This window comes from Drosophila navojoa, chromosome 5 (genome assembly GCF_054131105.1).
Source record: "Drosophila navojoa isolate 15081-1374.11 chromosome 5, UAZ_NAV_1.0, whole genome shotgun sequence".
Taxonomy (NCBI): Eukaryota; Metazoa; Arthropoda; class Insecta; order Diptera; family Drosophilidae; genus Drosophila; species Drosophila navojoa.
This window is the reverse complement of record NC_142893.1, coordinates 11650364-11676525: the sequence shown is the minus strand read 5'-3', so window position 1 is coordinate 11676525 and position 26162 is coordinate 11650364. Positions and strand designations below refer to the sequence as shown.

Genomic DNA, 26162 nt, shown 5'->3' with positions numbered 1-26162 from the left:
AATACCCTGTTGGGAAGTGAAAATATAAGCTATGCTACTGAATGTCTAATATTCAAATAATACTTGTTAGTAAATATAGTAGAACAGCCAAATACCCTGTAAAATACTTGCCATGTTTGCATTTGACTAGCTGAAAAACTCAACTTTATTAGATTATTAGACTTCTTCAGTAATCTGCCTCTCAATCACACTATACCCGCTCTGTTCGACTACAGGGTATTCATTCGGAATGAGACGAAGAAGCGCCCGCTCATAATTTGTTTTTTATGGTGAAGTACGAGCACGAGTACTTGACGCTCTCTGCTGCTTATCTAGTGCGCCCATCGTAATCGTTAGCAGCGGCAACCGAAGCTGGCGCGGTGCGTGCGAGTGCGAGTGCGAGTGCGAATCAGGTGCTCGCCCTCGTCAACGAGATGGTATATAAAGGCCAAGCGGCGGCTGGGTAGTCAACAGTTGTGCATTAACTCTCTGCAATTGGATAACCCCCTACAGACAATTCTAAGCTCAACAGAATGTACAAATTCGTGACTGTCTTGTGCTCGGCTCTGCTGCTGACCTATGTCTTGGCCCGTCCGCAGGATGCGCGCGCCGCTAGCTCGATCACAACAACCACCACACAGGCCAGCATCATCCAGCAGGAAAATGTGAACAATGCCGATGGCAGCTTCAACAGCAGGTGAGTCTGGAACGATCTCAAGTGCACCAGGACTCGAAGCTAAGTTACGCTTTCCATGCAGTTACGAGACATCGAATGGCATCCGAGTGGAGAACGTTGGCTACCTGAAGAGGATCATCATACCCAAGACGGAGACCAGCGACGGCCAGGTAATCGATGAGCACGAGGAGCTCGTCCTGGTCCAGACCGGCAGCTACAGCTACAGCGATCCCGAGGGCAACATCATCACGCTGCGCTATGTGGCCGATGAGAACGGCTTCCAGCCCGAGGGCGATCATCTGCCCGTTGCGCCGCAATAGTTGCGTTTGTGTAATTAAGAAGTTAGCGTTAAGTATGTATGCATATCTTATATGAAGTATAAAGTATTACGTACTGGATATAGCACAGCACAGCCCGATGCCATACGATCTGTCTGCAACAATTCAGTTCTTATGTCACTTATGGCACTGACATTCACACTCACACTCACACACACCCACACCGACACACACCTGAATACCCGAATAAAAGACCACAGCGAAGAAGTAATAAATAAATGAATAAATATTGAACAATTAAGTTTGTGTCTCATTGCCACTTAGCCAAGTATTCATACACTCACTGCACAGGCACTCACTTATGAGTGTTTGAGTGCTGCTTCTCAGCCTCGTGGCGCTTACAAAATTACCAAACTGCCCTTCACGCCGACTTGCGGTTGATGCCATCTCAGAGGCTGCTACGGATGATGATGATGATCAGATTCCATATTGTTTACACACACACACACACTGAGGCAAGTAAGTTGCTGAAGCCGATACCAGAAAACGATTCAATACCAAAACCAATTTAATCTAAATGCTCTAATCGCTGCGCAACCGCAGTGACTAGCGTTGCTATGATCGATCCCCTCTAATTTGTTTGCGCATCAGTTTCGTTTGACCAATGTCCACAAATCGCAATCAGGGCAAACAACGCTGCCTTCGAGCTGTTTGCCGTTATAATATGTAAAACTATGAGAGTGACATGAAATCGAATTTGGAATATGAAATAGAGATGTTGATAAGTTTGAATAATATAGCTAAATTAGGTTCGCTTGCATACAACCAGAGATCGAGTCCATTGAGCTGTTGAGATGCCAAACATAACTGACATGTATTTAATATATATTTTATAATTGCCATAGATCTTAGGATTGTTTCTGTTAGTCTCAGACTTACTTAAACTTGGTATTTATTCACCATTTATTATGACTGTGCCAACTTCATGAGCATACCTCGCCACATCTGCACACAAATCAGCATTTAAAAATGAATATACATTTAATGACTCAATCGTTCCGATAATTAAACGGCCAAAACACTTTATTATCGGAAAAGTCCAATGCCAAAGTGTTGAATTAGTTCTGTTTCAGTTGGACTTGGAGTTGGAGTTGGAGTTGGAGTTGGACTTAAAGATGCTCACAATCAACGGGATGTTGGGAATTAGCTTATTTACGGCCAGCACGCTGTGCCTTTGTGTCACAGCACAGATGATGCCGGTAAGAAAACAGAGAAAAAGAGAGAGAGAGAGAGAGAGAGAGAGAGAGATGTATATAGTTCCACTTTTGTCTAGCATATGGGCTACTATATTGTAGTTAGCCAAGTGGAATGTTCGGGCAATCCAAGGTACATAGCCCAAGCGAATTGCAGCGCGGTGCCGCCACGGAATCAAAGCATCAACGCAGCTCTGACGCTAATGCAGCACATCAGAAGCTTAACGGGCACCCTGAAGGTATCCATACCGAAGAAGAATAAAATGCACAAGATATTCGAGGTATCGTTTGAGCTGTGCAAGCTGTTGCGGGAGCAGAAGAGAAAGAGTCTAATCGAGATACTCAGTGCTATGACCTGCCTGGGCAATCGCACCATTCAATGCCCAATTAATGCAGTAAGTGGGAGTATTTCAAATACATATATACACCAAAACTGATATCTCTCCACCGCGTTCAAGGGCTTTTACAGTGCGCGCAACATCACAATCGTCGAGGCGCTGCCGCCCATACTCTCTGAATCCGATTTTCTAGTACGTATCTATTGGTTTTTGCCGAAAGTGGCATCGGTCCTGAATATTACAGCCATGGGGCGCTTATATGAAAATGCCAAAGAACGTCCGAAGTGGAAGAAATATTTATAGATATATTTGTAGAATATATTTGCAACATATTCAAATGCCCGAAAGTATGCTGCGATTCTGCATTTTTATGCTTAATGTTTACTAAGAAGCTGTAAAAAATTAAAGCATACATAATTATGCTGAAGCAAAAAGAAAAGCTTAAATAAATAAAATCGAGAAAAATCGAAAATAAATAAATAATTATTGAGTATTGTCATATTGTAACTATTTCGTTTCACAGCACTAATTACTACTATGAGAGCAATTAGATGTATAAAAATTCCATAAACTACTATTTTATTTAGGCACTGTCCATTCCATAGTCAGACAACATGTTTCGCATGATGGCCCTGCTAATTTTGGGGCTTGCGTTAAATGTGAACATATCAAAGGTAATCACTACCATTCCAAACGTTTTATGATATTTCAAGCACTTATCACCCTTGCAGAGTCGAAATTTGAGGCTACGCTGGAGTACTTTCGATTGTCAGGTGCATGCCGACTATATATCAGAATACAAATGTGATGTGGTGCAGCCACGACGCTCAGCTGTCAATGTGGAACTTAATTTGCTACAAGAACTCAAAGCTGTCAAAATACATTCTCTGATATCCACAAGGTATACGACAGCTGCATTATACCAAAAGCTATTTGAGAACACTCTGAATGCTTGCCGTGTTATATCTCAGGTGTCGCGAAAGGGAATCATTCCCAATATCTATGGCTCTATAATTAAGGCCACAAATCAGCCCACAAAATGTCCAATAAAGAAGGTAAGATTTAATTTTATAAAGTTACGAAAAATAAATACATTTAAATATGTACGCTCACATTTATTTTTAGGGCTTGCTTTACTATTATAATATTAGCGTGGAAGAGGTATTGCCAAGCTTCGTGCCCGTCGGCCATCTAATGACCCAGGTCCGCTTCTTTGATCGGAATCAATGTTATTTGAATATTACGCTCGAAGGGACTGTATCAAAAACCTAAGCCCATAATGGATTATTACACTGTGTACAATGTCAATCTAGTTGAGTTTTATCTTCAAATATAAATCAATCAACATTAACTCAGCAATTAGTCAGCTAATTTTCCATACCATTTTATATATTCATTTCTGTTTCCACCTCCAGTGCGTTATTAACAATTAACCAGACCAGTAATTAGCTTAGCATGGACAAACTACTTGCTCTCCTTTTGCTGCTGTCAACGGCCAGCCTGGCCGCCAAGGTATTCTCACTAATCAATCACTCAAAGATGAGAACTAAACTCTTCGATTCCTCAGCGCACCATTATCCAGTGGAGTAGCTTCGAGTGCATTGAAAATCCGGAGATTGTTACGTACCACAGATGTTTCATTGTGAATCCGCCGAAAACTATAATTACGGGCGAAATAGAATATAATCGTGGATTTCAACAGTACAATGCCAAGATCGCATTATATTTGCCACGCCCACCGTTTAAAGAGTTTTACAAGGTTGTCGATTTGACTCTAGATATCTGCCAGTTCTTTAGTGGAGCCTATAAGAATAATCTAATAAAAGTCGCCTACAACAGCATGATGAAGCACAGCAACATGCCCAAGAAGTGTCCACAGCCCAAGGTGAGTCATATTAGAGATCAACGAGAAAAGTTCTAATCCATTTATATATCATACAAATCTTTTCAGGGATTTTACTACTATCCGAACATGAGCATAGGCGACAATCTGCAGCCCTTCCTGCCGAAATACGAATTTAAAGTGCAATTAGACTTCTTTCTACCCAATGTGCCGATGTTCAATGTGTCTCTAAGTGGACGCTTGACTGACTATCATAGGGTTAAGAAATCCTAAAAACTTCTATCAATATTGCACACTTTATTAGTTATTTAATATAAACCATTTTGATGTGAATCATTTATTTTGTATATTAGTCCCAGTTTACGGATAAATATCTACTATATAAAGCTTTTCATGAATTTGCCTCTTACTGAATATATTCTAAGACTCAAGTGTAGTATTTTATAATATTTTCAGATTTGCGAGTATGAGAATGGCCCAACATACTTTCAAACAAGACTTCTAGGTTGGGCATTACACAAAACTAATATACTCTATTCACTACGTAAACAAGTACAATATATTAGCATTAGGAAAACGCAGCATTTGGATTAACAATTTGAAAGCGTCCTTCATGTGGAAATTCTACATTTGCAATTTATTGCAAATTCATCGTAGCTAAAAATTGTAATTTAATTGCATAACAAACTAATAAATATAATTAGGAAAAACAAGTTCGTCGTGGAATCAAATTAGATTTAGATACCAAAGCAATTTGCACATTTGTAAACAACTATATTTAGTCATTGTACAAGAGTCAGCCTATTCGCTTGCCAAATGAATAAATTATATTATATATTTATTGCTTTAGCAGTGTTGTGGCCTTTAGCTGATCTAGCTAACAAGGTGAGTGGTGAAAGTAGCCCTAATTTAATTATAAATTCAAATATGCTCAACTATCCGACAGCCCAACCATTTGATTGTGACCTGGCGCTCGTTAGAGTGCCAAGTAAATCCTGACATTATTCCGTTCTACAGATGCTTCATTCTTGATTCGGATAAGACTCTCTTGACAGCCGAGTTTAAATATATTCGAGAAGTTGCAAGGATTAATACAACCCTTACTGTATATTTTTTGCGCACGCAGACGAAGGAATTTCGCAAAATATTTGGTTTATCTTTCGATATCTGTGATCTCAACAATAAAACAGTGTTTCACAAAATGGTGAATATTGCCTACAAGAGTATAGTAAAGAACAGCAATTATCCTAGAAAGTGTCCTTTGCCCAAGGTAAGCCTCACTCTCTCTCTCTCTCTCTCTCTCTATCTCTTTCTGTAAATATTAATTTTACTCTCTCAATATCTTCAGGGCTTGTACTTCTATCGCAACGTTAACGTGGGTGAAAACCTTCCGCTCTTTTTCCCATCTGTAGACTTTAAGGTGCAATTGGATTTCTTTACATTGAATTTCTCACTTACAAATATTTCCATTAGCGGAAATATATCACGCAGATAAACCAATAAATACTAAAAAGCCAATATGTTATTGACCGATAAGAAATTTGTTATTTACTTTTATAATAAAGGCGTGAACGCGATAGTGCTAGACTTTCTGGATCATTATCCAGATATATTTAATGATCAATCACACAAGCTATTAATGTATTTAAAGGACACTTTTGAACTTTATCCCAGGCAGCATAAACCTAATATACTCTTCTCGCTTCACCACAAATATTTTTATTAAACAATTTTAATCGTTCTCAATAGTAAAATGTCGACATTTGAAATATATTTCGCAAATCGCTCTCTGCTAAAAATTTAGAACTTAATTGAATAAAAATAAACTAAAAGTATAATTGATAAATCAGAGTTCGAAATAGATTTAAAATGAATGTAGGTATGACAACTTTTTCGATTGCATTCAAATTATTTAGTCATTGCGAAAACATCAGCCGATTCGCTTGCCAAAATGGATAAATTATATATTTTGACAGTGCTTTGCCATATGTCTATAGCATCGCCAGCAAACAAGGTGAGTTTTTTATGTCAGTCATTAATGCAGTGGATCTTCCATTAAATATGCCCTACTATACAGCTGCCGGACCATTTGATTGTGACTTGGAATTCGTTCGATTGTAAAGTAGATCGTGCTTTTATTGTGTCCCATAGATGCATCACTGTTGACAAGGACAGAACACTGTTAACAGGGGAATTTCAATACATTCGAGATTTGCAACAGTATAATATTAGCCTAGCCGTCTATATTCGACGAGGGAAGTCGAAGGAGTTCCGCAAAGCCTTAGATTTGTCTGGAGATGGCTGCAATCTCAATTCACAAAACTTAGTTAACAAAGTCGCGAGTATTGCCTACAAAAGTATAATAAAGAACAGCAATTATCCCAAAAAGTGTCCTGTGCCCAAGGTAATTCTTACTATACATTTTTTCATATATATTTAAATCTCTCTCTCTCTCTCTTTCTCGCTCTATTGATATCGAACAATTTTCAGGGCTTCTACTTCTATCGCAACATTAACTTGGGTGAAAATATTCCAATATTTTTTCCAACTTTGACTTTTCGAGCTGAACTGAATTTTTTTACGATCGATGCAAAATTTATGAACATTTCATTGAGTGGAAGTTTAATACGGAAATAGGCCAACAAATAATAACGACTTAGTTCAAATCTTTTATCAAAATTATGCTATTAAAAAATAAATTATGTTAAAAGCACTGTGTAAAAGAATAAAAAATCAACATTTTTTAATAGTTTTTTAAACTTAAAAAAAAAGGCAAATTTAAAATATATATGGATCAAGTCAACAGGCATTAATAATTATTTTTGAAAAAAATGTTTGTTAGATTTAGATACCGAAACACGGAATATATGTATGTACTTTGTCAAGCTAATATTATAAATTTAATTGCTTACAAAAATTGAAAATATAATTGAGAAATCATGGCTTGAAATTGAAGCAAATCATTTTAAATACAGTTAGTCAATGCAAAAACGTCAGCCGATTCGCTTGCCAAATGGATATATTATATATTCTGACAGTGCTTTGCTATATGCCTATAGCAGCGCCAGCCAACAAGGTGTGTGTTTTTGTTTTTAGTCATTAATACAGTTAAATAAAATATGCCCAACTATATAGCAGCCCGATCATTTGATTGCGACTTGGGAGTCGTTTAATTGTAGCGTAAATCGCGAGGTTATTGGCTTCCATAGATGCCTCATTGTTGATCCGGATAAAACTCTGTTAACGGCCGAATTTGAATATATTCGAGCATTTTCAAATGTTAACATTACCCTAGCACTCTATGTTCGACGAGGAAAGTCAAAGATGTTTCGCAAGACTTTAGTTTTACGCCTGAATTATTGTGAACTCAGTCAAAATAAAATCAGAAACAAAATCGGGAATATGGCCTACAAAAGTGTAATAAAGAACAGCAATTATCCAAGAAAGTGCCCCGTGCCCAAGGTAACTCTCTCACTCTTCTATCTCAATGTAAATATAAATCTCTCTCTCGTTTGCTATTCAGGCCCTCTACTATTTTCGGGACATTAACTTATCGGACAATATTCCGCCTTTTCTTCCGCCAACGTCTTTTAAAGCAGAAATATACTTTTTTTCGATCGATATAAAAATTATAACTGTTTCGTTAAGTGGAAATTTCACACGAAAGCAAACCAATAAATATAATTTTGATTAAAATCATGCTAAGTATATATTAAGCTAAATAATGGATTATTGTGCAGCGCATATTTAATGTCAATAAACGTTAGTTTTATCTTAAAATATCTATCATTCAAGATTACCTTGGTACATAAAAAACAATACAATATTCTGATTTCCCGTGCAATTTCATATAGATTTCAGCCACGAGCGCGTTATTCACAATTAACCAAGCAAGTAATTAGCACATTAATATTATTACTATAAAAATCAAGGTATTCCCATTCGTACGTCCAGGCACCACAAAAGGTGTGTCAGGCCAAAGAACCATCCATCAAATACTTGTAGTAACGCATATTTTCAGGAATTTTTACTACTAATAATCATTGGAAACAATAATAGAGCAATGGCATATATTTTTATATAGATTTAATTGTTCAAAAAAAAGATAATCAGGAAATTAGAATTTAAAACACAAAACTTTTTTGCATATACATTAATACCATATTTAGTCATTGCAAACGTGCCAACCGATTCGGTAGTCAAATAGATAAATTATATTTTTTTTTCGAGACTTTATTTGCCTATATATTTCTGTCTGAGTGAGTTCAAGTTAGAATTCAATTATTTTGCGCTAAGGCAAAAAATTTTAAATATTTCGTCAAACGCAGATTTGACCCGCAGATAAAAATCAGCACACATGTAGTTAATAAATTAAAATAAAAGTATTGCATATATATATATGTTATGCTACACGTAAACTGAATGAAAGAGCTGCTGATATCTTTCCAGAATTGGGCGGTCAATAAACTGAGGCGAGATCTACGATTAATATATTCTGAGTTCAGAATTAGCAATCGGAATCGGATCAAGAAGAATTTCTTTGAACAGGAAAAATGGAATGCTTGTTAGAATTGCCAATTACCGAGCGGGTATACGTGGCCTGTCTATCAAGTGGTGATGATTACGCTGATCAACGGACATATCCATCCATTACTAGAGCATTATTTACGATTCAAGCTCAAGATGCCAGCCACTGACAAGAAATTTCACAACATCATGACACTTGAAATTGCCGCAAAATTTATTGCCTCGCCGTTTGCCTCCCACCCGCCGTCGAGCGGACTTTTTTGTAAACCAGTCTTTGGTATACGGTCTTTGGTCTCCGATCTCTCCGATCTCTGGTCTTAAATGTCAAATGGCGCACGAGCTAAGAACACAATTCCCAACAAGAGATGCAACCTACACCAAATGCTAACCGGAGAATGCAGCAGCCAAGCATTTGACATTTTCAATGGTCAACAAAAACGAAGAGGCAAGAGACTAGCTCAAGTGGTTTGTAGTTGCGGCTGCTGGACGTGCTAGTGTAAGTGGGTCAGTGTGGATGTGGCTCTGGAGCTAACCTTGCCAGCTTTCGTTTTCATTGAGTTGGGGGGAAAATTACACAATTGACGCTGCGCGGTGACTCAGCGGGCACTCCAACAACTGGTAACTGGTACCCGAAAGGCAAGCGTTTAATCTGACGGCGCTGAGGCTTTTGGCTTGGGTGGGCAGTCGGCAGTTGGCAGCAGAAGAGGTGCGGCTGCGCAGGCGGCCAGGCCCAAAATGTTAGCTTGTCTCGCTCTTTTCTTTTTATGGCAATCGGCAACACTTGACCAGTTTTTTACACATGCTCTTCCGCTTACGCTCGCTATTCATCTCTCGCTCGCTCTCTTCATATTCGACTCGCCGACCGGCAAAGCGGTTGTTCAACTCTCCGCATTGTGTTGCAAGTGATTCTTGCATCTTCGCAATCAAATTTATTTGCATTTTTTCCATTTGTTCCATTCCAACAGAAATTGGCTAGTAATCGTGGTAATCGCTTTTGCATGATATTATCGTCAGAGATTTACCCATTTTCCACAACTAATTAACATTTGCCAAGATCCATTACCCATTGCCGTTTTGAACTCAATTATCGTCTTGCCTCATCAGCAGCTTCGCTAGCCAAAACAAACAAAAAGAGCCAAAGCCGATCCACAGCAATGCGAGTATTACAACAATTTTCAGTTTCAATCTATGCCACATATATTGTATGTCACTGTCCTCTACGCCGATAGTTCCCCCTGCCTGAGATTCCCCCAATAGCATTACAAGAATCCGAGCTCTACAAGCCGTAACATCTTCGAAACGAAATACAGAGCCAACATAGATATGGAGAGCAATAGAGCGCTCAAAAGCTCGAGAGACAAAACAAGAGAGAGAGAAATAGAGAGAGAGAGAAAACGAGAGCGTGAGCGTAAAACTGGCTGAGAGAGTGGGAGAGCGTTTTGCAGGGTTCGGCTGCATTTTGGCGAAGACAAGCAAACGTTGTCGAAGCTTGCTGCAAAAACCAAACTCGTTCTGGCTTATTTCTAAATAACGGCATTACGAAGATGAACGACCGGACAGACGCCGACGATCCGCACACTTTTGCCGTGCCCATTACCATATCCAGTATGCATAAGTATTATGTGAAATCCAACGATGTCGCTTGACATAAACTCTCTATCGAGAGAAGACCGAAATTCGTATATATTATAATATTGACTTATATTTGCATTTAAGATCATTAGATCCAATCGTCTGTAATAATTTAATTGTGTTATTTATGCCTAACGATTGGCCATAGTATTTAAAAACAACCTAACGGTTCTTTTAGCTTAGCCTCAAAATCAACAATTTAAAAAGTAAAAGTATTCTACTTTTCGCATCACCTTTATTCGAGCCATAATGATCAAGCTGTTCGCAAAAAGCCAACAACATGATGGCTGACTGGATGGCTGGCTGGCCGAAAGAGCAGCAACAGCATCTGCAGCTATGGCAATTGCAACTATTGTCAATGTAGTTGTGCTGTAACTGTATCTGTAACTCTATCTCTATTTTGATCGTCGTCTCTCTGGCCAAGGCGCTCGCTGGCACGCGGGCTCCAGCTGCGAGCGCAGGAGACGCTGACAAAAGTCGCGGCTATATAAAGCACTTAAATAGGGCCGCCGCAGCACAGTTCGCATCGTTGCAGCTTTCACTTAACCAACCACACGGGCGCCGCATCAAAACGCGCATTTGCCACTGCATTTAACTGTAAATGCACACAGCATCTAACGGCTATCAGCGAAATCCTTGCAAGTGAATCGTCAGTTAAGCATTCGAAATGAAAGTGTTTGTAAGTTCCGACATCAGTGAATCGTCAAATTGGTTTTGCATGGGTTGCGGTTTGTGCCGTTGCGGTGTCAAGTATATAAGTTCAATAATAATCAAATAATTAATAATAATAATGTTGAGGAGTACAAAATAGCTCAAGGAATAATATCAATCTAGAGACAAGCTGAAAAGCTGCAGAAAGATGTTGAAGAAATAATCGCTCTGGTCTGTTATTAAATTATTGTTTGAGACTAAATTAAATTAACGAATAAACAATAATAAATAAATAAAATAATTAATGAATAAAAACCGTTTAAGAAATGTAGATATATCAAAAAAATTAAATATTGCATTTTTATTCACAAAAAGCATATTGCAACAAAATATTACATTCACTTTATTTTAATTTTATTTTAATTAAAAAAAAAAGAAACAAACAAAATAAACTAAAAGTGGCCAAAAATGTTGTTAATTTTATTTGCAATTAAATCATTTAATATAATATTTTTTTTTTAGATATATTATATTTTATATATTAACAATTTCAAATTATTAATTAAATTAATAAAGCACATAGCTTTCAAATATTGTCATGGGTTTTTATTGAATTTTTAAAAATTAAAAAAATGTATTATTCATTACACTGCAACAAATATTAAATAAAACACATTGGCATAAAACTAATAAAAGTGTAAAAAATCAAACTAATTTAATTTTAGGAAAATAATTTAGTAGCTTTAGTTCATAAAAAAATATATATATTTTGTAAATATAATATTAATTTAAAAATTTAATATAATTCATAACTCAATTTGATATATATTTACATAACTTTAATCTAAAAATCAATTAGTTCTCTGCCCTTAATATAAGCTGAATTTTCTAGAATAAAACCAATTAATAAAATTTGCAATTTCTTTTCAATATAGATACTTATTGCGCTGTTTGCCCTTTCGTGCCATGCGCAGCAATACAACCAGCGTCAGCAGCAGCAGCAGCAGCATCATGCCCACCTGAATGCTAACAATATACCGCACGATGAGAAGGCGGACCACCGGCATGAGGATCAACGCGAGACCAGCACCTGGATACCCATACTGAAGTACAACAAGGAGCAGAGCGAGGATGGCAGCTACAAGACCGAATACGAGACCGGCAACAGCATCATACACGAGGAGACGGGCTTCCTCAAGGACTTCGACACCAATCCCAATGGCGTCCTGGTGCAGCACGGCCAATACTCCTACCAATCGCCAGACGGCACCCACGTCAACGTTCAGTACACGGCCGATGAGAATGGCTTCCGTGCCACAGGTGATCATATACCCACTCCGCCGGCCATACCCGAGGAGATACAGAAGGGTCTGGATCAGATCTATGCGGGCATTAAGCTGCAGCAGGAGCGCCTAGAGCAGCGTGCCAAGAGCGATCCAGGCTTTGCCAAGAAGCTGGAGGAGCGACGCTTGGCCAACCAGAATGGCCAGTACATTGGCCTGCTGGAGAATCAGTAGAGAGTCAGCGCTCGCACAACGTAAACCAAAAGCTCTCAACCAGATAACGTGCTGCATTTTTTCGAAACTTTTCAAAATTTTTACAACTTTACAACTTGCCTCCTTCACTGACCATAACCAAGCGAGAGACTGTGATTTCTGCTATAAATTCTACAACACAAAAAAAAAAAAAAAACAAAAGTTAATGAATCTAACACTTTGCAAACAGCCGCAGCACACACATATTTATGTTAACGATCGTGAAAGTTTTGTTGAATAAAAGAAAATAATCACAATAAAAGCGGAAAAACAAAAATTTCCATCCAACACACACGCGACCCCAAACATTATTCAATGATTTTCCATTTCCATACACACCCATGCACATACCTCCATAATGTTCACAAAACGTGACAATGCGCAATGGATTGTTTTTTTTTTTTATTCTTTTTTTTTTCAGTTTCTGTTGGCAGTTTTTATTGTTATTATTATTGTTTGATTTTTGTATTCACAGCTTAAATTACCTCATGAGTCCGTTTGTTGATCCCATTCCATGGTGCATAATCTTTTTTTTTGTATAAATATTTAATATTTTCCATTTTCCATCAGCGCAATTTTCCATACGGCTTACTTTGTGCATGTGGTACAGCCTCAGACTTTTGACAGTCCCGTCAGACCAGCTGTTGCATAATTTTTTGGCAGCTTTTCTTTTGACGTTTTGACTTGGTTTCGATTTTTGCAAGTGGTTTCGTCTCGAAGTCACTCGAGTGCTGCTTCACTGAGCTCCATTCCAAAAAAAACAAAAAAAAAAGAAAAAGAAAAACAACTGCGACTGGAAAATCTGAATTATGAGATGCACATGTGAAGCTTATGAAACTTTAATGTGAAAAGTATTGGAGTCGTGGAAACTATGGCAATTGGTAAGCAAATATCAATAGGAGAGAGTTGTGCAATCAGAGATACCCTGTAAGCCTGCAAGATATGATATATGATGATGATATAGGAGAAAACTAAAGATAAACAGAAATTTGTGCATGAAATAAAATAAAATCATTAAAAATAATTATAAAATTCAATCCCTAAAATTCATATAGACTTGGTAATAAAAACTCGCAAGCCCTTTAATGCATTGATGCACTTCTCTCAGCGCCAATTGAAGAAAGTCATTAAAATGGAAGTAGAAATATTTTATTCGTCTTTAAGACAAACTCCATTCAAATCTCTTCACACTTTTCGGCCTACTACTGTTTTACCGTTGGGCCAATCAATGTGGTGAAAAGTTTGGCCCCCAGCCATCGTCGTCAGCTTTTGGAGATATTTACAGACAGCTCGCACAAACGGTGCCAAAAAATCAACAAGAAAACTTTTTTAGTAGCACAAACGAGACGAGCTGCCTAGTAATTTGCATAGATCTTGGCATATACGAAGCTTTACATAGTATATATCTGATATAGAGATATAGATATGTTTGTATGCATACATATATGTATGTTTACCTATCTAGAACCCTCCACATTGACTGCTGTGCTCGGCACAGCGAAGTATTTCAGGCCCGCTGCATTTTCACCAACCACAACGAAAGAATGTTTATTCGCCATTAAGTTTTAACGCTCTTGCGCATAATTAAGCGAAAAGTGAACAAAAGAAATCATTTCAATGGCCATGATTAAGAATGTTTCTCTGGCCGTCCATGGTGCTGGTTCAGCAGCCCAAGCGGCCGCAAATTGATTTGGCCAACGTCAGTTGCCGTTCAGAAGCCGCCGTGTTTAGACCACGAAACGTGCAAAAGAAATAGCCAAACCGAACGTGCAGATAACTGAGTGAAAAAGAAAAATAAAGAAAATAAGAAAGAAAGAAAAAAAAAACGGAAATCTAAAGTCTGAAATCTGAAATCTGAAATCAACATCAACAAAGTGCGAATATCGATGGGCAGGTGGAATTGAGAGTCGATAGCCCGCTTGAACAATGAGTTGTTGCCGTTGTTTTGTGTGCCAGCAGCAACAACAAAGCCTAACAACAATAAAACTAAGCTAACTGTGAATCGTATATACAAAACAGAAACTAACAGCAGCAGCAGCAGCAGCAACAACAACAACAACAATAGCAATATCCACTTCAGAAGTGGCACATCATTTCAGTAAATAGAAACCGAAACCGAAACGAACTGAAACCGTTCGAACTGTTGTCTCTTAGTCCAGTTTAACTATGGCCAGCAAACAGTTGTCTCTTCGAATCTTGTGGCTTTTGTTCGCGCTGAGCCGCCAACCGAGCGTCCTCGGCCAGGACGAACCGGATGCCCAGCAATTGCAGGCGCTTCGACCACGGGGCCGTGTACGCATTGCGGATATGCAAATGGCGGCTCAGCAGCCGCCGCCCCCACCACCCGCCATGCTGGGCCACGGCTCCATCAACTGGCCGGGCTATGCGCCCATCGTGCCGAATGTGATGCCCCTGCCGGCCAGCTCCACGGTGCACACGCACATTCCGCTTCTGCGCGAGCAGCTGGATAACAAGGCGCCGAGCGACAGCGTGGTGTACGGCAATTGGAAGCAGGAGCAACCACAGATGCCGCCTGAAGCCGGCGAGGAGCCGCCAAAGCAACGCAAATATGGACGCCTCGAGGCCATGCTCATGGGCATGCCAGCCGATGGTGAGTGGCTGGAGCTAGACCTAGCTTCATTTGATCTCAATTGCATTAAAAACTCTCCCATGTACTCACACTTGTTGCAGCCACCGATAGACGCGACACGTCCAGCGAGGAGATGTTGCCGGAAACAGAGCAACGCACTGCAGCCGTGGGCTATCAGAATCCATATTCGCGTCGCGACAGCTTCGAGCGCTCGCAGGAAAACCACGGTCGCTGGCGCATACCACCGCAACTGCATCCATCCCAGCTGCAGCCACAGCCACAGCCACAGCCACAGCCGCAGCCACAGCCGAAGCGATCAGCAATTGAAGTGGTGCGCGTGAATGCAACGGATCCTCTGATGCGAGCGATGGCCCAGCAAATCAACGAGTCCGTTGAGACAACGACAGCCATACAGAGACGCCAGCACATGCAAACCACAGAGGATAACTGGATGCCGCTGCCCTATCCGTATCCCACGCCCACCTTTGAGAGCACGCAGCCCGTGCCGCGGGTGAGTCCAGTGATGAGCAGCACGGCAGCGCCCACGCTCAGCTCGGGCCCTGTGGAGTCCACCACCGTGGCGCTCAATTGGCCCACAGACTTTCTGGATGCCACGGCCAGCAGCACTGAGCGCATCTACACCGATGCCGGCAGCAGCATCGATCGTGTCGATCACATTGACAGCATCGATCGGCTAGACGACGACATCGATGACTATAAATACTATGAGGAAAATCTCAGCTCGGCTCAAATGCAAAGCGAGCTGAGCGTGCCGGAGACCCAGGTGCCGCAGATGCCACAGGTGCCGCTCAATATCACGCGCGTCGGCATTCCCTACGAGGAGCGCAACTCCGCCGAGGAGCCGACCATCTGTGTGCCACTGACCGTATCGGAGATGGCCACGGAGAGCTCGACGGCGGTGCTGGTAGAAGTGGAGCGCGTCTATTGCTTTCCGCTGCCCAAGGTTGAGATCAAGTCCGGCAAAGTGCGACAGCAGTTCGTGCCGCCGGCAACGGAGCAGGAGCCCAGCTCCAATGCAAATGTCACAGCTGTGGACATGGATCAGCCCCAGCCAGAGGCAACTGCAGGTGCCAGTCATCCGACCAGCTGGGCATTGCTGCTCATCGTATGGAGCTACGTCTTGGTTCATTTATAGTCTAACTAACGCGATTGCAAATCGCTGAATCTTAACTCAGGGCCTATTTGTAATTAGTGAATCGAAACATATTTATTTACACCATTAAAGCTGAACCAAACCCATTTAATTAAACGATCTTCTTATTCAGTGAAGAACAGAGCAGCCTCCAATTGGGATTGTGTGAGACGTTGTTGACGTCAATCAGTTGCTTCGAGTGCCTGGCTAAATGATGTTTATTTTGATCTTCACTTGCCTGAGAATTGTTTTTGTGATTAATTTTTCAGATTACTGTGAAGCATTGAGCTGAGTAAGCAATTGTGAATTCAATTACTCCACTTTGCTCCACTCCAACTGCTTTCAATGGGATCGTCGATGGATTCTACTGACTGTTTGACTGTGTAGCCCTGGCAAGATCTTGTGTTGGTTTATAAAGAGAGCTGTTTAATCTCGCTGAAATAAGTGATATCATTATCGAGGCTAATCAAATAATCAGTTATATTTATTCATATATGTTTCGTTCTGGATCTTAACAATACAAACTAACTATCCAAAACTCTTGCAAAAGAAGTTCTCATGAATTTTGATCAAATATAACAATAAATAAATGAAATTATCAAAGCATACTTTTTGGTAACACATTTAACAGTTATTAACCTTATTTTTGGGCAAGCAAACCATAGAATAGTATTGATATTGCAAACTGGTTAGGGAATATTCGACTAAGAAATAGCTAGACACTACCAAATGCGTACAGCTGTGATGCTTCTCAATGACTCCAATGATCGTTATTTGACCTTCTGGCAAATGAGAAAGTCAAAATACCCATATCTGTATATATATGCCTAATCAGTTGTGGTTAAACTAGTCCGTTTGAAATTAATCGAAGCGAAAAGCAATATTGATTTAGAAAAAACAAGAAATTCGTTTTTATTTTGCTTTTTTTTTTTCGTTAAAAAAATACCTTAACTAATATACTTCACAGGGACATATCAACATTCAGTTTCACAAATACTCTTACACGTACTTAAAATGGTGTCACTAGACTAATACATCGGTCTATCTATCGATCTACGCTCGACTGGGTCAGTTGCTCTTTGACCGTGCGACGCATCACTTTGCCGCTGGCTGTTACGGGCAGATCGTTGGTGAAGTAGACGCCTCCATGCAGCTGCTTGTGGTTGACCACGAACCGCTTGGCCACATGCTGTTTGACCTGGTCGGCGGTCAAGGAGCTGCCGGGTCGCTTGACTATCATGGCAGCGGGCGCATCGCCGTACTTTTCGTCATAGAGGCCCACGACACACACCTGGACGACATCGGGCAGCTCGCTAATGACGGCTTCGATATCGTTGGGCGAGTATTGCATGCCCAGGCACTTGTAGATCTCCTTCTTGCGGTCCACAATATACAGATTGTTCTCCTCGTCGAAGTAGCCCAGATCGCCCGAGTGGAACCAGCCGAGTGAGTCATGTATGCGCTGAGTTTCCAGTGGATTGCCGTAATATCCCTTCCAGTTGCGGCCGTGGTTCACATAGACCTCTCCGACCTTGCCGTAACCCAGATTCTTGCCGTCCTCATCGACAATGCGAATCTTAATGCCGGCATTGAGCTTGCCAACTGTGTTGCCAAGCTTCTCATTGAAGGGACCGGCGCACACTCCTCCAAACTCTGTGGTGCCGTAGCCAAAATAGACGTATCCTCTTGGGATTAGCTTCTGCAACTTTTCCAACGTCACCGTGGGTGTCCACCCGCCCCCGACGGCTACCAAGAACACCGAGGCGAGCCTCTCCGGCGTGGCCTGCGGGCAGGCGACCAACTCGCTGGCGTGACGCGGTGCACAGCTGATGATGTTGATCTTATACTTGGCCACAAGCTCTAAGATATACTCCGCACTGAAGGGCTTGTCGGCTATAATGCGCGTGCAGCCATCTGCGACGGAGTACATAAGGTTGATCAGACCCGAGTACCAGTCCAAGCTGGAGCCACAGTAAATGACAGCCTCAGAGCTGAGGAAGCTGCAAGGGACAAAGCCCGATTATGTAATCTACACTAAATAAGGAATCGATTAGCACTTACGGATTGCTGCACGACAGCATGTAGTTGGCCATGCACACGGCCTTGGGCTTGCCCGTCGTGCCGGACGAGCACAAGATGGCCATGGTCTGCTCACCGCCGAAGATCAACGGCTGAGGTCTGTGATATAAATAACAAATTGATAAGGACGTATTATTTATAAATACGATTGCAACTTACTGATAAAACATTTCAGTGTTTGTTGGGGCAAGGAATTCCTCCACGTATGGCACGCCCTCCACTTTACCTGTCAGCGTTACGAACTCAGGTGACCATTCAGCACTCGCCGCTTTTAGCTTCTCCAGGTCCGCAGCATCACAGAAGAAGAGCGAGGGCTTTGTTATCGCCAGCACGTGGCTGAGTGTGTCGGGGTCCAGGATGGGGTTGACGGCGTGAAAGGGCGTGGCATTGAAGAGGCAGGCAACGGCCACTGGCGTAACGTAGGTGCTGTTCTTGGCCGAGATGCATATGACGTCATCGTGACGTAATCCACGCTTCTTGAAATTCTGCGCCAAACGCACAGACCAGTTGAAAACGTCCCGATTTGTCGCAGTTTTTCCATCCGCCAGGCATATCTATAATATATAGCAATTCACAAGCTATATACTGGTCGTCTGTCTGCATTTTTTTTCTGCAACTCACCTGACAGATATGATTGGGATTATTCCTGAGCTGATTGTGCACTATGCGACCGTATGAGCAATCAAAATCATACATGGGCGACGATTTCGATCCACTCCAGATCCGTGCAATGGGATCGTAGTGAGTTTTAAAGAATTCATCCATTCTATTTATTTTGTATTAGCTCTGATCGCCTTCAGTTCCAGCTACTAAATAACTAATTCGCTGAAGACCACTCAATTAAATAGTAAAAATATTGTCTTTTATCAGCAAATGCTGAACTCACGGTGAATAGCCGAAAACAAAAAAAAAAAACAAAAAACAGGAATAGGACCATAAACGTCATTGGCTTTAGCCAATAGGAATCGTATAGAAAAAGTACGTTACGCTTATCTGACGCCCAGTCCAACTCATTATCAGGTGCACACGTATTTCTTAGAGCCATTATCTTTGGATTCAGCTTCGTTAGAGCTTTAATTGATTGTATATAACGGGAAATCTGATCGAAGTAATCAGCTACTAGTCTGATTTTAATAATCTGGCAATAAAACCTCCTATATACCATTACGTTACTCGGCTATTAATCTTAACTCACGCCGATTTATGATGCCTTTCCTGGTCACTGGTATTTCTGGTATTTCCAGATTATGCTCGAGGCAAATATCATTGAAGATTCCCAGCTTATTTTCAATGTAACGCGTGTATTTCGAGTAGTAAAGCAATTATGCCATATAAAAAGAGATTTGTGAAGAACTGAATCAATCTGAAGCTGATAGTATTATCAATATCAAATGCAATCTGAAGTGCCATGAGCAATGCTTCCTCATTAACACGTGCCTCACCTCTATCAACAAAAATTTATATTTTTAACTTATGCAGAATCGTATCAAGATATATACACATAAATAAATAAATATTTATGATAATGAGCTCAATTTAGCCAGCTGTATAATCAACCGGTCCGTTCCTCCGCTGTCCAGTCGAAAGCCTCACTCAGGTATTCTTATTAGATTAGCTTAATTATAAAGTTCTTGTTTTCTGGCTATTTTGGGAATCATTGCTGACGATACCAGCCAGACGCAAGTGTTTCGACTTTAGCGCTGAATCAGCTAGCCTTGAGATTAGACTATCTAGAAATGCTGAAGTTCTTAAATAAATTCATATCTGTTTAAACTTATTATGGCTAAAACTTATACTTTATAAAATCGTGTGATAGTTCTTGTTAAATATGTAATTGAAAGTCTGTTTGTTTGTGTTTATTCATGTTAAGCCCCTTATCAGCCGGCTCTCAAGTACTCTTTCTCATAACGTAAATGTATACAATTCAGGTGAATATTTGTTCTTTGGCTCAGTTGGGCTGAGCAAGAAACACCTCCTTGGCGCTCTTGCGCAGAGTCTTCCCGTTCACGTTGGCGGGCAGCTTATCCACAAATCGAACTCCGGCGTGTAGTTGCTTCTGCATGCCAGTCAGGCGCTTGGCCACATGATCGATCACCTCCTTGGCGCTGATTTCGCACCCTGCACGCTTGACTATCAGAGCACCAGCGGCATCGCCCGAACGCTCGTCGTAGATGCCAACGACACAGACGTCCTGCACCTGGTGCAGCTCCGCAATCGTACCCTCGATTTCGGTGGGCCAGTAGTGCAGTCCCTGGTACTTGAGAATCTCTTTTTTCCGATCGACAATGAACAGGAAGTTCTGCTCATCAAAGTAGCCCAGGTCGCCGGTATGGAACCAGCCCTCGAAGTCCTGCATGCGTCGCGTCTCCACGGGATTACCGTAATAGCCGTTCCAGGCCTGTCCCGTGTGCACATAGATCTCGCCCACCTGGTTATAGCTCAGGCTCTTGCCGTCTTCGTCGACAATGCGGATTCTAATGCCCGGCAGGAGTCGGCCCGCTGAAGCGGTATTGCTGATGCCAATGTTCACCGTTATGGCACCCACCTCGGTCATGCCGTAACCCGAATTGAACATGGCCGACTTGCATATCTCCTGGGCACGCTGCAGTGTGGTCAACGACACCAAGCCTCCGCCGTAATTCAACATACGCAACGGCTGAAGTGCTTCTGTCGTGGCCTGTGGACAGGTAACCAGGGCAGACAGATGCCTGGGCGGCACCACGGCATAGTTGATCTTGTACTTCTGGACCAGCTCCACAAAATAGGATGGCTCAAAGGGTCGGTTAGTTATGATGCGAGTGCTGCCAAACACCGTGCTGAACACGAAGGCCAACAGCCCAGTTAGCCAATCCAGCGAGCTGGCCACAAAGATAACCGATTCGCTAGTCACGAGCCTGCCAAGTTATCATTGATTCAGAATGAGTAATTCCAGGGGCAAACAATGGGGATCTTACAAGCTGTCCTGTATGAGTATACTATTCGAAATGCAAACGGCTTTGGGCAAGCCTGTGGTGCCCGAGGAGCACAAGATGGCCACCGTTTGATCGCCGCCAGTCCTCAAAGGTTCCGGTCTAAATAGAGGGGAATATATGTAATATTATAACACATGTATATGCATATAAACAGCTAGCTCGCTTACTGATAGGACATTTCGGTGTTAGTTGGATCCAACAGAGTCTCTATATTGGGCACGCCCTCAATCGGATCGCTCAAGGTGTACAGCTCTGGATGCCAGCCTAGCGTAGCCGCGCGAATTTTCTGATAATCGGCACCATCACAGAATATTAGCATCGGCTTCGTTATTGCGAAAGCGTAATTAACGGTGGCTATATTAATTAAATTAATTGCGATTACATTGACGCAATACAGATAAGATTGAGGCATACGATGCACACACCTTCGTCGAGCATGGGGTTCACCGCATGGAATGGCGTGCCATTCATGAGGCAAGCCACGCCCAACGGCATGACATAGGTGGTATTTTTAGCAGCGATCCCTATCACGTCCTTGTGGTTGAGGCCACGATTTTTCAGGTACTGCGCAATGCGCACGGCCCAGGTGATGCCCTGCTCATTGGTCACTGTGACGCCGTCGATGTCGTTAATCTACGCATTTGAATAACTGTTGTTAGCTTCCATGAACTGGCATCACTCTACTTCGATATTCACGCACCTGACAGACGTTTTTAGGCCAATTCTTCATGGTATTGAAGATGACCTTGCCCACAGATATATCATAGTTATAGATGGAGCTCCGCTTGGCTCCACACCACGTATTCTCCTTCTCATTGTAGGTTGTCGGTATTGCTGTCATACTTATGCCTCGCCCTAGATGCACTTACATGTAAGTTACCGAGACATATGTCCCATCTATTTATATTTTCAGCTGGCTGCACATGATCAACTTGTTTTCTATAGCCACTATCCATTGGAGTGGATCTGTAATCTGTAAGTGTCCACTGCCTGTTGGATCTAATCAGCACATAATGACTTAACCATCGATAATGTATCAGAAGAAGACACTTAGAGTGCATCAATCCAAACACTCGATTGTCTACTTATCGTAATTCAAATCAATACAAAACTATAAATGCAGTCATTCATGTCCACTTGTTGCACAGTAATCGCCTGAAGAGAGAACTAATCGAAAATGCATATTTTTGGCATAAATCCAAGTCAAATGGAAAAATAATAAGGTAGCTGACTATAAAAATCTTAGCAATCAGTAAATTATGGCATTGTAACATTTATAGTTGGGCTTCCACGAACGACCTATTGTATGGGGCAGATAAAGATAGGCAGGTGTTTAAATGGATGAAGCTTTCGCTAATTTATAAACGAGGTACTTAAAGTATTAGCGTGGAATTTCCCTTGATGTTATTTGACTTTGAACTGCGTAGATAAGATAACGTTTTATAATTAATAAGAAATTTTCAGTATTAGCCATTTAATACTGTTTGTATAAATATCTCTTTATTTTGTTTATTAATTAAAAATTGCTAGATTTTATTCAACAAGTCTTAGGTCACCTTTAACGGGAACTTAATCTAACTTTACATATCAAAAATGATTAAAAATAAATAAATAAAAAACAAACCTATATCGCTATAGTGCGTCATTCTCAAGGCTCATAACCCGTGATATCGCTTCGAAATAAACAAATATGTGTACATGCCATTAAATAAAATCCCTTGGCGGTTAAAAACTTTTAAAAAATAATAAAACAGCTCTGTGCTTTTACATATGAACTTTTAAAGTCGATATGGCAACGCTACCAACAGCTGATTTCTTATCTGCGGCTTGTTTATGAGCGGGAGTAGCGTGCAAAGTGCGTGTTAACTGCCAAAAAAAAGAGTATTTCTCTTGAGTAAAATTGAATATAATGGGAATAAAAGTTAACAATATCTTGCCCTTTGGTAAGTACATATATTTATATCCATAATTCACATATTGCTATTGATCTACTTACACGATCTCAGATGCCTCCCTGCTCAAAGTAAACTTCTCACTGCCTGAACTAAATAAGAATGCATTGAGCTTATCAGAAAACTCAACTGTGACGGGTGATTATGAAGTCGCGTGGGCTCTCAAAGCTTTAATGCTAACAGATCTGACCACCCTGGCTGGAGATGATACAGCCTCCAATGTGAGGCGGCTTTGTGTGCGGGCGAGTTTGCCCTTTGAACCTCAACTTCTTGAGAAAGCTGTGGAGGAGAGTTTGCTCCCAGACATTCATTGTGCTGCTGTTTGCGTCTATCCCGCGCGTGTGGCAGACGCGTACAAGGCACTGAAGCAGCTTGACAAATTAAATGAGATAGCAATAGCTGCTGTTGCCACTGGTTTCCCTACCGGCCAATATAGTTTGAAATCACGTCTGGAGGAAATCAACTACGCTATTGAATCGGGTGCTACAGAGATTGATATCGTCATCAATCGACCACTGGCGCTGGTGGGCGACTGGGAAGGCGTATACAACGAAGTGGTCCAGATGCGAAAGGCCTGTGGCAATCGTGCACATCTAAAGACCATCCTGGCTATTGGTGAACTGGGCTCCATGGAAAATGTTAGTATCCATCTCAGATTATCTCAGATCATCCCAATCTCACTCGCCTATTTATTATTTGCAGGTATATAAAGCTTCTATGGTGTGCATGCTGGCAGGAGCCGACTTCATCAAGACATCCACAGGCAAGGAGGCGGTGAATGCGACACTGACCGTTGGCCTGGTCATGATATATGCCATACAGGAGTTCAAGCGACGCACTCAACAAATTGTGGGCCTGAAGCCAGCGGGAGGTGTACGAACTGTGCAGGACGCCATTGCCTGGATGACGCTGATCCAGAATACTCTCGGCATGAACTGGCTGCAGCCCGAACTTTTCCGATTCGGTGCCTCGGGTCTGCTCGATGATATTGAAAGAGTTGTGCGCGAGGGCATCGCCCAACACGCTTAACTGACAGCAAACTCTGATTGCCACACGAAGCATTCCCAAATGAAGCCTTACACGTAATTATGATTGAACTAAACACTTTGTTTGGTCTACTGAGCATTTATCCCCTTAATTGAGTAATTAATATGTTACATGTATAAATATATTTTTGTATTTTTGTAACCGACTACAATTAAATAACAGTTGTTCTGGTCGCAGTGCACCGCTAAACAGGCTGCTTCATTGCTTCCGTTGGCTTGTAGCTGTATGTGAGTTGGGCAGGCGCGGCCATCAGATCATCCTCGGCCAGCTGTTCGCCGTGCTGCAGCAACTCGGCGGGCACGGCGCCTGACTCCTTGTGGGGCTGATTGTCGGGCGTCTTCACGTGCATATCAACCGCGAAGAAGGAGTCATCAAAGTTGATGCGATTGCGCTCATCCTGCTCCAAATAGATTGCCTTTGGTGCAACTCCGCCCATTGCCTTCTCGTATGTGTTGAGCCACTTGAGATTGACGTGCTTGGCGGCCGCATTGAACTTCTTCGGCGTCTTCTTTGGCTTGTCGGCGTAATAATTGTGCTCCTGTTGCAATCTCTGTGGCGGCGGCGCAATTTTCTCCATGTGCCGACTCTTGGCGTCCAGCTTGGGATCAATGTAATCGTAGAGCGGCAAGTAGAAATTATAGGGCTGATCTGTGGGTGGAAGCATGTACTGCTGTGGCTGCACCTGCATCTCTACCTGCGGCTCCAGTTGACTGCCAGCGGATTCAGAGTCTGCGACCTGGGCAACCGGACCAAATATTTCACCTGCACGCCGGAGCAAATGCTCCAGCCGTTCAATAGTTATGATTTGCGGATGCAATAGCTGCACATCCTCCTGCAGCTGTGCACGACGCTGTGCTATTGATGACGTGGGCGTGGCCGCCACACTTGAGCAAAATGCCCACAACAGCAACTAAAGGAGAGAGAAGAAGAGGGAGAGACGAGTGTTTTAGGCAGCAGATCTTACGGCTGCAACTCCAGGCACACTCACTATCAATGACCCATTCGACATGGCGAGTTTTCTGTAGCTCTTGTAGCTTAGCTATTATTAGTCCATATACGTTGTTGGAGCAGCTGTCGTCAGTTGCCGTTGCAAAGATCGCACAATGAGTAAGGCGGCCTGGACACAGCGAATTCATTTATACTCCACACACTGCAATCATTTTCCATTTTCCCAGTCTTAAAACGGAAGCTCTCGGAAGTCTCCACAATCAACAATAGCAACAACTGCACTCCAGGCACAGTTAGCTGGAAAACGAGTTTTCCCAGTGCAAAAGAAATAAATATATAACGAGACAACTCCACACACACGCATACACACATACATACGCACACACGCCTGGCTGCATAATAATGTTAATGTAACAACCCAAGCGACGAACAACCTGAAGTTGAACAAACTGGGTGTGAGTTTGTCACTGGTAATGAGTTCGTTGCAGCCAGAGGCAACGAGCGAAATTGCGTCAAATGGTCAAGTAATCGCTGCAAAATTGTCCAATCCCAAAGAAAAGTCGGCCGCTTGCACCAAGTGCATTGACTTTAACAGTGTGTAAACGTTATGACAAAAACAATGCAGCTGCTTGGGTAGACGAATTCAGAATACTCTAACAAATTTCCCAACTTGAAATAGATTACAAGTTTTTCAAAATATTTTCCACAT

The 26162-nt window shown here is 41.7% G+C and overlaps 10 protein-coding genes and 1 pseudogene across 10 annotated transcripts; 8 read left to right on the top strand and 3 right to left on the bottom strand.

The window, feature by feature from the left end:
* The first annotated feature begins 427 nt into the window (after nt 1–427).
* Cpr49Ag (Cuticular protein 49Ag) lies at nt 428–1234 on the top strand. Its single transcript, XM_089262263.1, has 2 exons — nt 428–676; nt 738–1234. Exons 1-2 carry the CDS (start codon nt 513–515, stop codon nt 973–975), a joined length of 402 nt encoding a protein of 133 aa, XP_089118389.1. The 5' UTR covers nt 428–512; the 3' UTR covers nt 976–1234.
* An 848-nt stretch (nt 1235–2082) lies between these two features.
* On the top strand, nt 2083–2951 carry LOC108652766 (uncharacterized). Its single transcript, XM_018102961.3, has 3 exons — nt 2083–2192; nt 2267–2581; nt 2645–2951. Exons 1-3 carry the CDS (start codon nt 2109–2111, stop codon nt 2825–2827), a joined length of 582 nt encoding a protein of 193 aa, XP_017958450.1. The 5' UTR covers nt 2083–2108; the 3' UTR covers nt 2828–2951.
* Nucleotides 2952–3138: 187 nt separating this feature from the next.
* LOC108652765 (uncharacterized) lies at nt 3139–3862 on the top strand. The gene is made up of 3 exons (XM_030391102.2): nt 3139–3198; nt 3256–3579; nt 3650–3862. Exons 1-3 carry the CDS (start codon nt 3139–3141, stop codon nt 3794–3796), a joined length of 531 nt encoding a protein of 176 aa, XP_030246962.1. The 3' UTR covers nt 3797–3862.
* Nucleotides 3863–3979: 117 nt separating this feature from the next.
* Nucleotides 3980–4640, top strand: LOC115565746 (uncharacterized). The gene is made up of 3 exons (XM_030391101.1): nt 3980–4036; nt 4092–4409; nt 4476–4640. Exons 1-3 carry the CDS (start codon nt 3980–3982, stop codon nt 4638–4640), a joined length of 540 nt encoding a protein of 179 aa, XP_030246961.1.
* Nucleotides 4641–5568: 928 nt separating this feature from the next.
* Nucleotides 5569–8061, top strand: LOC115565745 (uncharacterized; annotated as a pseudogene).
* A 2974-nt stretch (nt 8062–11035) lies between these two features.
* On the top strand, nt 11036–13004 carry Cpr49Ah (cuticular protein 49Ah). The gene is made up of 2 exons (XM_018104254.3): nt 11036–11205; nt 12113–13004. The coding sequence occupies exons 1-2, from the start codon at nt 11194–11196 to the stop codon at nt 12692–12694; spliced, it is 594 nt and encodes a 197-aa protein (XP_017959743.1). The 5' UTR covers nt 11036–11193; the 3' UTR covers nt 12695–13004.
* A 1268-nt stretch (nt 13005–14272) lies between these two features.
* On the top strand, nt 14273–16572 carry LOC108653610 (uncharacterized). Its single transcript, XM_018104248.3, has 2 exons — nt 14273–15323; nt 15404–16572. The coding sequence occupies exons 1-2, from the start codon at nt 14879–14881 to the stop codon at nt 16456–16458; spliced, it is 1500 nt and encodes a 499-aa protein (XP_017959737.1). The 5' UTR covers nt 14273–14878; the 3' UTR covers nt 16459–16572.
* Nucleotides 16573–17415: 843 nt separating this feature from the next.
* On the bottom strand, nt 17416–19371 carry LOC108653608 (uncharacterized). Its single transcript, XM_018104246.3, has 4 exons — nt 19156–19371; nt 18694–19088; nt 18517–18633; nt 17416–18455 (listed from the first exon to the last, which is right to left on the bottom strand). Exons 1-4 carry the CDS (start codon nt 19297–19299, stop codon nt 17501–17503), a joined length of 1611 nt encoding a protein of 536 aa, XP_017959735.1. The 5' UTR covers nt 19300–19371; the 3' UTR covers nt 17416–17500.
* Nucleotides 19372–20375: 1004 nt separating this feature from the next.
* On the bottom strand, nt 20376–22400 carry LOC108653609 (uncharacterized). Its single transcript, XM_018104247.3, has 5 exons — nt 22207–22400; nt 21932–22139; nt 21674–21860; nt 21489–21605; nt 20376–21428 (listed from the first exon to the last, which is right to left on the bottom strand). The coding sequence occupies exons 1-5, from the start codon at nt 22345–22347 to the stop codon at nt 20483–20485; spliced, it is 1599 nt and encodes a 532-aa protein (XP_017959736.1). The 5' UTR covers nt 22348–22400; the 3' UTR covers nt 20376–20482.
* An 881-nt stretch (nt 22401–23281) lies between these two features.
* On the top strand, nt 23282–24646 carry LOC108653613 (deoxyribose-phosphate aldolase). The gene is made up of 3 exons (XM_018104252.3): nt 23282–23449; nt 23513–24096; nt 24161–24646. Exons 1-3 carry the CDS (start codon nt 23416–23418, stop codon nt 24485–24487), a joined length of 945 nt encoding a protein of 314 aa, XP_017959741.1. The 5' UTR covers nt 23282–23415; the 3' UTR covers nt 24488–24646.
* Nucleotides 24605–26160, bottom strand: LOC108653614 (uncharacterized). Its single transcript, XM_018104253.3, has 2 exons — nt 25494–26160; nt 24605–25415 (listed from the first exon to the last, which is right to left on the bottom strand). The coding sequence occupies exons 1-2, from the start codon at nt 25512–25514 to the stop codon at nt 24690–24692; spliced, it is 747 nt and encodes a 248-aa protein (XP_017959742.1). The 5' UTR covers nt 25515–26160; the 3' UTR covers nt 24605–24689.
* Between the last annotated feature and the right edge of the window lie 2 nt (nt 26161–26162).